This window comes from Pristis pectinata, chromosome 7 (genome assembly GCF_009764475.1).
Source record: "Pristis pectinata isolate sPriPec2 chromosome 7, sPriPec2.1.pri, whole genome shotgun sequence".
Lineage (NCBI taxonomy): Eukaryota > Metazoa > Chordata > Chondrichthyes > Rhinopristiformes > Pristidae > Pristis > Pristis pectinata.
In genome coordinates, this window is record NC_067411.1 from 27,102,343 (window position 1) to 27,115,503 (window position 13,161).

The 13,161-nt window shown below is 37.6% G+C and overlaps 1 protein-coding gene across 4 annotated transcripts in view; it reads right to left on the reverse strand.

Moving 5' to 3' along the window:
- Positions 1 to 13,161, reverse strand: part of tnpo1 (transportin 1) — a 133,295-nt gene that overhangs the window by 29,632 nt on the left and 90,502 nt on the right. For all 4 annotated transcript variants that reach the window (XM_052019139.1, XM_052019137.1, XM_052019136.1 and 1 more), the window contains 6 exons: positions 12,585 to 12,645; positions 12,270 to 12,438; positions 9,808 to 9,960; positions 3,528 to 3,753; positions 1,875 to 2,046; positions 1,017 to 1,103 (listed from right to left, as the gene is read on the reverse strand). In XM_052019139.1, the coding sequence (XP_051875099.1) occupies positions 1,017 to 1,103; positions 1,875 to 2,046; positions 3,528 to 3,753; positions 9,808 to 9,960; positions 12,270 to 12,438; positions 12,585 to 12,645 (868 nt within the window). The remainder of the gene's footprint in view (positions 1 to 1,016; positions 1,104 to 1,874; positions 2,047 to 3,527; positions 3,754 to 9,807; positions 9,961 to 12,269; positions 12,439 to 12,584; positions 12,646 to 13,161) is intronic.

A 13,161-nucleotide genomic window follows, 5' to 3' on the forward strand; every position in this document is an offset into this window, starting at 1 on the left:
CCAGTAGGGGGAGATGATACAAAACTTTCCACAAGCTAGAAATTGATTATTCTAATGGCACAAAAGTGCCGAGTGAAAGCAGCAGCTGAATCCAGGAATAGTGAAATGAATTCTTGATCATTTCAGTTGACGTAGTTGTAATACCAGATAAATTTGGCCTACAAAATATAATTGGTCACAGAATGATTTAAGTGATTGATTTGAAACAGTACCAAAACACACGTTAAAAAAATAAAATTGGATACGAGGATAACACATTAGCTGAGCTATTTAAGGATTTAAGAATAAGCAATTAGTTATTTAAAGTCTGTCATTACAGCAGAAAAAAAAATCAGTATTTATACTAGAATGATCTGAAGACACTATTGTTGGCAATGAACAATGATTTAAACAAACTGGAATTAATCTTGCTTACAACATCCATGTTAGGAGTAATGACAGTTATCGGTTAATTTTGTGAGGGCAAATTGCTTCCAACCTGGTGGAGAAATTACTGACAAGATTAACAAACAGAACCATGCAAGGAGCTGAATTAGAAAGTAACAAAATCCAAGTTTGAGAAGTATAGATGGGAAAATTAGAGAAAGAAATTACCCTGATTCAATAAAGTTACAAAAAGCACAATAAAGCAAGAAAGGACAGGGAGTGGGAAATATTCTGAACTTTCAGATGACTACAATGCCAATAGATAGGGAAAGGCTACTGGTTACATCATAGAGTTGTACTTGATAATGACATTCACAATGGTAAGGGTTCTTCAAAACTCTTAGACATGGGAAAGAACAGCAAGGAAAACAACAAGATAAGCACTATAAAATTAAGTGGAAGGGAGAAGGCAAGCAAAAAAAAACATTTTAGAAGTCAACAGAACAAGAGAAAGGAATATTACAAAAGTAAAACCAACAACCACCTATGAAGCAATCAGCAGCATTCAGGTGTACTCAAGAACTTTTGTATCCATTTCAATAAAATCCACTCCTAATATTCTTGATATTAAACATTAAATCTTTATGTACCTCAAGTAAGGGGAAAAGATCTTTATCTTCATCCTTCAACATGTTCCATTTCTGAATGAGTGGAGGCATCAACATCTGAATATATTCCTTGTGAGAAAGTAAGGGTTAATTTTATTTCTCTAATGAGTTTCAGTTGACACAAAAATAGCTTTTAATAACTTGGCAAGCAAAAATTATGACAGAAAATTTGCTCTGAACAAGCACCAAAAAACCTTCCATACTTGTGACAAGGATGACCCTGATTTTGCTATAACAATGAAGCCATCAGTTTTCTTCTTTATTATTTAAAGGTAAACCTAGACCAACTTCCAGAGACCATTTAAGCTCAAACACGGAAATCGAAAGGTATCAGAAATTCCATGCGCCTCCAGGGGTTTCACTAAAACAAAATTCTCGCTGACATCAAAATACATGACAGGGCAAGCAATTGGGCTATTTATCTGATTAAAGGGACTAAATGCACAATAACAAGGTTACAATTTGTCTATTCAAGTATAATGATTTTTTTTAAGCAGCATAACAAGTTTTAAATTACCATCAAAGCTCCATGACAGCTAGAGGAAGCTTTAAGGTTTTAATTGCTGATTTTTTTTTTCTCTCATTTCATCCCATCTTTTTCTCTTTTACCTCATTTCCTCTTCATGAATTGGTATAAACTACATAACCTGCCCTTCCTAATTTAGATTATCTTGATATGGAATTTTAAAAATTTGATAGGTCAAACAGAGTGGTAGCTAGTATTCAATCATCTAGAATCACTGAAATATATAGATTATTGTTCAAAGCAACAAATCAGAGATGAGATTCAAGGCAAGTTATGATTCAAGATAGTTGATCATGTTGCAGCAGTTCTCGTACCTGTTTATTTAAATGGTGCCCAACTGAGTCAGCAAGAGTTCCAATAGCGTCATACAGAATTAGAAGATTCTTGTGCTGATATTTATTAAAAGCAAAAACAAGCGTATCAAGTATATAACCAAGGTATGGCACCAACTCTGTGCAAGCCTCTTCCTCTAGGGTAGCAAAAGCACTGGAAAGCAAAAAAAAAAAAATTGCTTTATTTATAATTTTGACAAATTATTTCTTTGAGAGCATTTTCAGTGACACAAGCTGACTTTTTTCCCCCAATTTACTTATGCTGTGTGTCAAAATTCAAGATTCACATCACAAATACCAGGCAGCAATCTCGTTTACCAGCCACTTCCATAAAGAAAAATGCAATGAATTGTGGCCCAATGGCAGTGAAGTCTACTGGTATTGACACCATAATCTATTGGCTAGATCCAACACAATCTGCCACAGCCTTAACAGTTTTGAAGTTGATCAGTAATCAGGATTTTCTCATCAATAGAGATACTGGGCAAAATTGTGCTGGCTGTGCTCAGCTCCTTTCATCTTAAGTACATCTCGGACTTTCAGGGGCCCATCTTAATTCTGGAAAACAGATACTGGTCACTAGACTTCACATGGAGTCCAATAATAGGACCCTGCGTGGAATGCTGGGAAATCCAACTCCGAGATCCTATGCCAACCAGGCCTGGCAGGAAATCAGAATCACCATTTGTTTGAATTGGGAATCTCAACCTGATGATTTGGAGGAAACTAGCCAATTCATTTTTACCAATTTTTATTGTAATCCTGTTCATCATTTCTTAGCACATTTTTCATTATTTTGATTTTTTTTAAAAATTAGAACAAAATGTTAACAGATTTTAAATGTCTCTAAATATCAGATATTTACATTTTTTTAAAATGTTTCCAGCATTGATGGGAGTGGAGTTCCTGCTCCCTGCCTTGCCTCCCAAAAGGTTGTCAGGGTGTTCTGAGAGGCAACCTCAGCAGAATGAAGAGTTAAACCTTATGTCCCATGCTATCTGCAAGAGAATTCAGATAGACTTGCAGGCGACCATTAGCACCTCTGTGGGATTCTCAACTATGCCAAATGCCATTGTCGATACATTTAGAGCAATGATTACAGTTGGCAGATTCTGCTTTAAAGCACATGAGCAAAGCAATAGCCAACTGTTGAACATTTTCTCACTGTACATTTAGATAGATTACAGTAAACCACACTGTCAAATAACTGATACACAATTACAAATTTAAAAAGCTAGGTTTCTGCTCAAGTTGTAAAAAGGTGCCCTTGGATTTCTAATGAGAAAATTTCAAACATCAAACCCAGTTTCAATACTTTCTATTTGAACTTTGCTAGCCTTCCAAAAAGAATAGTAGTTGATTATAAGTGGCAGCAAAAGTTACATCATGGTGTGGAAACCTGATCAGTTCAAAATTATGAAGAACTATTGCTTGACATCCCTACCACTGTCTATATCAGGGATCGCATGCAGTTCCCTGAATGCAGAACCTATGGAGTGTAGATTTTTATAACAAGGGTAATTGCAACCAATAAATGCTCACTGGATCTTGCTCAAAGATACCCTCATTATAAGTATTGTACTACAATTTAATTATACTGATTGGCACTGAGAAAAATATTAGTTAGTAACAAACCTGCAGGCAGCTTCTTGCACTCTCTTATTGCTGTCCAAGATGCGTTTCAGCAGTTCGGTCATTAATGGCTTCAAGTAAGTGTCTGGGGGTTGACTTACTACCCAATGTGCATAGCGGCTGAGCGTCCAACATGTAATAGAACGCACAAGAGCTTTCTTGTCAGAGAGGCACTGAATAAGGTGAGGGATAAGTTCTGGCAGGTAAGGTATCATTCCTTGCATACAACCTGCAAAACAAAATTAAAAGGCTTTGAGGGAAAACAAATCTACCAAGACATCCTTTTGTTCAATCACCTCACTGTTATCCAGCTAATTTTTGATTCACTATTATCTAAACAATTTCTGAACATCGTAAATATTCTTTCCAATATGCAAACAACTTAGAAATTTTTCATACTTCCTAAATACTTTTGAAAATGGTACAATGAAGTCAAAGTACTGAAGTGCACCAATTAAACCATAAGGCAAAATGCTGTTGATGCTGAAAATGAAGATCATGGGAGATACTCAGCAGGTTAGACAGCATCTGTGGAGAGGGAAAAAGAACTGACATTTCAGTTCAATGAGTTTGGGAACTGCGAAAAGTTATAAACATATTTGAAGTTGCCTAGAAATGGGGAGAGGCAGAGCAAACAAAAGGGAAATAATGTGATAGGATGGAGACCAGGAGAGATTGAAAAGCCAAAGGGGTGGTGGTACCAGCCAAAAGAGGGAAGTAAAGATGCCCCTGAATGGCTGCAGAACACTTTGAGGGAAGGATAAACAGTCCCCTTTTGATCTCTTTCCTAACTCCCCAAGCTCCTGCAAACTGAGCTTAGGGAGTTAGGAAAGAGATCAAAAAAGAACTTAGAGGGATTCAGGTGAGAGACTTCTTAAAAAAAAAGGTAAAAAGGAAAAGGCAATAGCACAGGGGAAAAAAGTAACCAGAATATATCTGGAAGGGTCAGACTAAGAGTACACTGGTAAATAGAGCCTCAGTAATGAAAAATAGTAAGATAAAATTAAAGGCAAAAAAAACAAAAAAATGGGGAAGTCAGTTCACATTTAACTCAGCACAAAGATTTTACTTGGGTCAGTGAAAATGGAAACAATCAACTAAATTTGATTTACCACTCATGTATGTGAATGCATGGAGTGTGGTAAATAAAGTTGGTAGGCTGATGAAGTTCACTGATAGCTGGTGGGAATATGATGCAGTGGCCCTAACAGAAACTTGGCTCAAAAGTGGCCTTTAAATGAACCTGAATACAAATTGTTGGAGGAGAAACAAAAAGGGATAGCAGTATATTAAACATTACAGTGCTGTAGAGTGAGAATATAATAGAGGATAAAGGACAGAATCTGACTGAAGCTAAGAAACAATAGATTCAACATTATGCTGCTAGGTACGTTCAATAGATCACCAAGAGGGAGGAATAAAGAGGAGCACATATGCAGTGAGATTACAACCAAATGTAAAAATTATAGTGTAGTTCTAACAGGGGACCTTAATAATGCCAACATACAATGGGATAGTAATAGTGTCAAGAGCAGAAAGAATTTCTAAATTTGTCCTGAACACATTACTAAAATATGTCCAGGACAAATTTTCTGGAACAGTATGTTTTTGGTCCAATGAGCTAGGAGGTATTGGTGGATCTGGTTTTAGGTGGGTCAAGTGTACCAAAGTTTCAGCAGAGGAACATTTATGTTACTAACATCACATTTAGATTAGCTAAAACAAAAAGGAGAAATCCAAATTAAAAATATCTTAAGGCAGGCCAATTTCAATGAGTATGGATCAGAGTATGGATCTGGCTTAGGTAAATTTTGAACCAAAAATTGACAAAACTGAAACAGAACAATGGGCTGACTTTAAGGAAGAGATGGTTCAAGTAGCGATGAGGCACATTCCCATCAAAGGCAAGAAAGATAAAACAAACCACAGTTTTTGCATTTGTCTGTAATCTGCTGCATATTTGCTCCTCTGTACCCCACCCTCTTGATGATTTATTGAATGCACCCAGCAGCATGACATTGTCTTTATCATTTCCAAGCTGCTTATGACAAGTATAGAATTGTAAATACCAGTGGGAACCAGACTGATAACAAAATAATCAGAGGGCTAGTTAAAACCAAAATGAAAGGAAAAGGTATGAGAAAAGATTGACTGGCTAGATCCATATATCAAGTTCTGGATAAACTCTGAAGTACAGATCTAACGTAGCAGTCAGTGTGTTCAACTTTACTTGATACCACATGCAGATAATCACAATCAATGTTGAATTCTACAATTTCAGTTGTACTGTTACCATGCAGCCCCAACGCAAGCCTGGCCAACACTACCCCATCTTCCGCCTGGACACGTCACAGCCTTCTGGACTCAATATTGAATACTACAACTTGAGATAACTTGATTTCCCTGTCTGTATCAGTCATCTGCTTGTGACATTGGCTCAGCTTGTTTGTTTTTTTCTACCTTTAGTGGAGAACATGTCTGACCTGAGCTGCCAGGCATGTCTTTCTGTTCTGCACTTCACAACTCCTTTTGTCTACATTCTCACTCTCTAACTGCTCCGACTTATTCATTGACCAGATAACTTTGTTTACAGCTTTCCCCCCCCCATGGTCAGACTAGTTTAACCTAATAAGAGACAACCCCTCCCCTACCCTCCTTGCAGCTCAATGAGCTTCTTTCAACTCTTTCCCAGTTATAACAAAGAATTTTTGACCTGAAACATTAACCCTCTTTCTCTTCCCATAGATGCAGCCTGACCTGCTGAGAATTTCCAGCATTTTCTGTTTTTATTGCTGTGAATTAAGTTGGTTGAAGACCAGCTTCTGAAATGGTGGGAAAAAAAAATCAGGAAGACGACAAGATAAATCACTAACTTGGTACATCTGGCTGAAGATGTTTGCAGATGCTTTACCCTTTTTTTTAAAAAAAAGAAATACTCAAGTGGTAACCCCAAGCCAACCTTTTGGTTGTGTAGTAGTCTACAACCATTCAATACTGAATGCAAGACAATAGATTCAGCAAACAATCTGCTGGAGGAACTCAGCAGGTTAAGTAGCATCTGTGGGGAGGGTGTGTGTGGATGGAATTGTCGACATTTCGGGTGGAGACCCTGCATCAGGACCGTCAATTCCATCACTCAGTCTACAGCATGCTGCTTCCACAGTTCAACATGCATGTGGACACCGTGAATAAACTATCAAGTTGGGCTTCACAATTGCTCCTTTTACAATTCCTCACGCTACTCACCACTTTCAAAGAGGCAAATGAACCCAAGAGAAGCAATTTAGAGAGATTTGTGGTTGAGCCCACTAGGGAAAAGGCAATTCTGGATTTGGTGTTGTGCAATGAATCAGATTTGATTCGGGAGCTTAAGGTAAAGGAACCCTTAGGAGGCATTGATCATGATGAATTCACTCTGCAGTCTGACAGGGAGAAGCTAAAATCACGTGTATTTGTATTACAGTTGAGTAAAGGTAACTACAGAGGCACGAGAGAGGAGCTGGCCAAAGTTGATTGGAAGGGGACCCTAGCAAGGATGATGGTAGGGCAGCAATGACAGGAGATTCTGGGAGTAATTCAGATGACAGAGGATCACTTCATCTCAAAGAAGCAGCAGCAATCTAAAAAGGGAGGATGAGGCAACCATGGCTGAGAAGGGAAATCAAAGACAGCATAAAAGCAAAAGAAAAGGGCATACAGTATTGCAAAAAATTAGCCGGAAGCTAGAGGATTGGGAAGCTTTTAAAAATCAACAGAAGGCAACTAAACAAAAATCAATGAGAGAAAAGATGAAATATGAACTAAGCTAGCCAATAATATAAAAGAGGATATCAAAAGTTTTTCCAGATATATAAAGAGTAAGAAAAGAGGCAACAGTGGACCAGTGGAGAATGACTCTGGAAAAGTAGTAATAGGGAACAAAGAAATGGCGGACAAAGTATTTTGCATCAATCTTCACTGCAGAAGACGCCAGGAACACATCAGAAATTCGAGAGAGTCAGAGGACGTAAGTGAGTACAGTTGTTATCACTAAGGAGAAGATGCTTAGGAAGCTGAAAGGCCTGAAGGTAGATAAAATCACCTGGACCAGATGGACTACACCCCAGAGTTCTGAAAGAGGTAGCTGAAGAGATCGTGGAGGCATTAGTAGTGATTTTTCAAGAATCACTAGCGTCAGGAATGGTTCCAGAGGACTGGAACCAAAACAAAAAAAAAATCACATATGTCACTCCACTCTTCAAGAAGGGAGGGAGGCAAAAGACAGGAAATTATAGGCCTGTTAGCCTGACTTCAGTGGTTGTTAAGATGTTAAAATCCATTATTAAAGATGAAGTTTCGAGGTATTTGGAAGCACATGATAAAATAAGCCAAAGTCAGTATGGTTTCCTTAAGGGGACATCTTGCCTGACAAATCTGTTGGAATTCTTCAAGGAAGTAACAAGCAGGATAGACAAAGGTGAGTCAGTGGATGTTGTTTACTTGGATTTTCAGAAGGTGCCACACATGAGGCTGCTAAACAAGATAGGAGCCCATGGTATTACAGGAAAGGTACTAGCATGGATAGAAGATTGGCTGACTGGCAGAAGGCAAAGAGTGGGAATGAAGGGGGCTTTTTCTGGTTGGCTGCCAGCAACTAGTGGTGTTCTGCAGGGGTCGGTGTTGGGTTCGCTACCTTTTACATTACATGTTAATGATCTGGATGACGGAATTGAGGGCTTTGTGGCCAAGTTTGCAGATGACACAAAGAGAGGTGGAGGGGCAGATAATGTTGAGGAAGCAGAGTCTGCAAAAGGACTTGGACAAGTTGGGAGAATGGGCAAAGAAGAATACAGCATAGGGAAGTGTATAGTCATGCGCTTTGGTAGAAAGAATAAAGGTGTAGACTATTTTCTAAATAGGGAAAGAATTCAAAATCAACGGTGCAAAGAGACTTGGGAGTCCTACAGCAGGATTCCCTAAAGATTAACTTGCAGATTGAGTCTGTAGTAAGGAAGGCAAACGCAATGTTAGCATTCATTTTAAGAGGACTAGAATATGAAAGGATATAATGCTGAGGCTTTATAAGTTGCTGGTCAGACCACATTTGGAGTACGGAGAGTAGTTTTGGGCCCCATATTCAAGGAAGGATGTGTTGGTGCTGGAGAGAGTCCAGAGTGGGTTTACAAGAATAATCCCGGGGATGAAAAGGTTAATGCACGAGGAGCGTTTGATGGGGTCTGGGCCTGTACTTGCTGGAGTTTAGAAGGGTGGGGGGTGGGGGGTTGGAATTTCATTGAAACCTACCAAATATTGAAAGGCCTGGACAGAGTGGACACAAAGGTTGTTTCCAGTAGTGAGAGAGTCTAGGATCAGAGGGCACAGCCTCAGAATAAAAGGACATCCCTTTAGAACAGAGGTGAGGAGGAATTTCTTTAGCCAGAGGGTGGTGAATCTATGGACTTCATTGCCACAGACAGCTGTGGAGGCCAAATCATTGGGTATATTTAAAGCAGAGATTGATAGGTTCTTGATTAGTAAGGGTGTCAAAAGTTATAGGGCGAAGGCAGGAGAATGGGGTTGAGAGGGAATAATAAATCAGCCACGATCAAATGGTGGAGCAGACTCAAATGAGCCAAATGGCTGAATTCTGCTCCTATGCCTTATGGTCGAATGATTTACATCCTTGTGATGGTTAAGAAATTGATATTAAGCATAGGTAGCATAACAATGTTAATGGCATGGACATATTAGGGGCCATAAATTCCTATGATTCTCAGATTTCTAAATTATAAATTAATCAAGTGTTGAAGATATCATTAAGTCAGGCAGCACCCATGGGAAAAAAAATGGCAGTTTCAGACCGAAGACCCTTCATCAGAAGGGGCTGATGAAGGGTCTAACATAAAGCATTAATTCTGTTTGTCTTTCCACAGATGCTTCCTGACCTTCTAAAAGTTTCCAGCATTTTCTGTTTTTATTTCAGATTTTCAGCATCTGCAGTTGCTTTGATTTTCATTGAACTCTTGAAACTGGGTAACAGAATCCTCTGAATATTGCATTCACTAATGTTCTCCTATAACATCAGATTAAGGCATAAAATGCATGCAAAAGTTGAGAATCTACAATAGTTAAAAATCCAAATCATTAACATAATGTTTTATTATAGAACACTTCCATTAAACACAAGTTTAGGCACTGAGAAAAATAATTTTCAAGTTACATGATAGAAAGATTGCAATGTGTAAACAGATTTTTTTTGAAGTTCATTTATTGTTTGCAGCATTCAATTTTCCCACTAACTAACCTTCAGCAATAGCTCCAAGCACCAGAATTCCAGACTCCTTCACCACCCAATCTGGGTGAAACAGCAGTTCCTTCAGCAATGGCAAAACATGTGGCAACAATTCATCCCGGAAAACATTAGCCAGCACATCCAATGCAGCAGCAGAACATTTTCCTAAAGAATAAAATATATATTACATGTCACGTCATTTTAGTGCCATACAATCCCTTCATGTCTTTAAATTTAAGACCTTCAAAGTCTATTAAATTCAAGAGACAAAAAGATAACTGTGCTCATCACTTGGCTTTTCAATATCCTGAAAGGTATACCTACTGATGTAGGGACTCTAAACCAGAGCTCGACAATCATCAAGAGAGACATCAGCACAATTTCTTCATCATGGAATAAACTAATGCAAACAGATAGCTTGGAGAAAAATTCCAGAAAAACAATGTTCTTAATTCAATTATTCCCAGGAGGAGAGAGTTGCTATCATGGTGTGACCAACCTCATTTGCTACACTGAGGAGTTGTTAGGCAAAAGATTAAAAAGCAGTTTCCATTCATTAAAAGGATATTTGGAATATCAAGCAACAAAGACTTCACTTGCAATTGATATATTTTGAAGTATGTGTGATGTGGAGCCATGCTGAGGATAATGTGATAGGATTGAGAAATGAATGAAGATTTGCAATTTGTGACAAGTTTTTTTTCCCCAGAAGGTTCCCTTGTAACCTCTATGTCCTCTTCACAACTTATCTTTGTGTCACCAGCAAATCTATCAACACTACTGTTGATCCTCAGCAATAATCACTGTGGCTTATCACTCATTATATCTTGATAAGAAAACATTTTGCTTATTCTCCTTTTTCTGTTAGCTAGACAATCTTCTATCCATGCCAAAGTGTTACCTCCTACCTCATAAGCTTTTACTTACCACAATAACTTTTGAGGTAATAACTTATCAAATACTTTCTGAAAATCAAAGTACAGTACATCCACTGATTCCTCTTTAACCAGAGTGCATGTTACTTCAAGAACCTTTCATACAACTGTTGACTTTGCCTGATTAGCTTGAATTTCTTTTTAAATACCCTCTATAATGTCTTTAATAATAGTTTCTAATATTTCCACCGAGACACATTAAGCCAACTAACCTGTAGTTTTCTGCTTTGTATCTCTCTCAGTTTTTAAAAGAGAAGTTAAATTTGCTCCTTTCCAATCTAACAGAACTTTTCCTGAATATGCAGAATTTTGAGAAGTATTATTAATGGCCACCTATTTAATCTGCAGGGACTTTTCAGCTTTGAATGCCCATTAAATAAACACAATTACTTCACCTTTCTTTAACTTGTATAATAGTTTTACCATTTTGATTCAGACAGTATTATCACACCAAAAACTTAATGGCTTATAAATCAATCATTTTTCCCATTACTCCAAAAACCTTGAACAGTTATATCCTACTCACCAAAGTGTTGATCTGCAATAAAAGTTCCTGATTTTACTTCTCAGCAGATGACATTTCAGACAAATACAAAGCTAATTTCATATCCAAATACTAGCATGTTGGAAATGCCATCCTATAGCCTGGCAGATGTTTTGGACCATACAAATTCCACCCTTTAAGATATACTGCCTGTACAGAAAGTAACAGATGCAGTAAACTGATGTAGGTTAAAATGGCTATCAATATACCTGCAGTATCAATTCTCTCCCCATGGATTCGTCAGAACCAAGCTGACTTACAGTTAACAATTCCACAGCAAACACCTGGCTGACAGTGCTGTGCAGTTCAGCTCATCTCAGGCTTCTGGATATGCTTGACTAAGTGCAGAAGTCCACGATGAGCCGCAGCTCAGTTGCCAGGACATTGCTTGACTCACTATTAAAACGAGGGTGACAGCACTGGTGTGCTGAGGAGAGGAAACAGATGCATTTCACTGGTATATGAAGAGTGATCCCATTCATTTGAATGGGGCTGTTCACTCTGAATAAAAGGTAGGCAATCAAGTTATTTAACTGTATTATGAGATTTAAGTAAAATTTTGAGTTTTCAATTTTTTTTAAAAAAAAGATCTGAACAGTTGTTAAAATGCTTAAATCAGAGGCATTTAAAAATCAGTCCAAAAGCTTTTGACACTAATCAAGCTGTCAAAGGCTATCAGGATATTACAAGAACAGGGCCTCTTTGTTCAGTATGCTATCACTTAGAGCGCATTCTGCATCCAGAAACAAGTCTGGGTGGGCATTGCAGAAAGTGGCCACACCTAGCACAATTCAGCCCAATTGTAATAATAGGTTACTTCCCATCATTTCTTGCCAACTTTAGCTAAAAGTGTTTATAATTTCCCCATATTGCAACCCAATATAAAACATTGTCTTTAACATCATGAAAACATTTTATTTAAACCAGAATAAAATCAAAACCCGTGAATAAGGTATGCTGAATGGAAATTAAGCTACACTTTTGTTTAGACGTACTTAAATTCCAATCAGAAATTGTATCATCATCATCTAGATCATCATCTTCCTCCTCCTCTTCACCAATTCCATCTTCTTCATGCTGTTGCGCAACAGTTCGGGATCGGTGAAAGCGAGGCTTAATATCTTGCTCATTATCAGGAACCGTTTCATCTTCTTCAACATCACCCTGCAAAAAAACTTTGTGTTACTTAAGGTTTTAACTTCAAGATTACTCCAGCCTCATAACATATTTTAACTGCTAGTACATTAAATCCATTTCAATTACTGTTTACACTTTGGAGAAATAAAATTCACATCAAAAATTTAACTCACCTTAAGAAGAATAATATCTATTTCTGAATATTTCATCCCATTCACAAGGACAGGTATTAACCTGTAATTATCAAACAATTCTTAATGAAATTTGTTTATTTGCAGTGTTCAGTATGATCAGATATTTTCTACAATAATTCATTGAAAGGATACTACTATACCGTAAACACTGCAATACACGATAATAGAATTTTGAAATCTGCACAGAAATACTGGATAAGTTATTTTTTCAAGACTAATGAAAATCTGTATCATTCAATGATCAAACACGCCAAGCCAGTTCCTAATCCTAGCATAACTGAAGTAGTTGCTAATGTGAATACAAATCTTTTCTAGTGTTCAAAGTTGGGTGCATAATGACCAAACTTATGACGACAAAAACCAATGGCACAGTAATTATGCTATATATTTTGCCTGGCAATGCCATGAAATGCTGGACAAAGAACAAACTCATTAAATTTTTTTGATGCTGTATTTGCTAAACAATAGGATTTATTGAGGCAAAAGTTATGTGTCAATACGCATGTAGCAGTATGTCCAACTTAAATAAGAACCCTTCAAATCCAAACCCCTAATA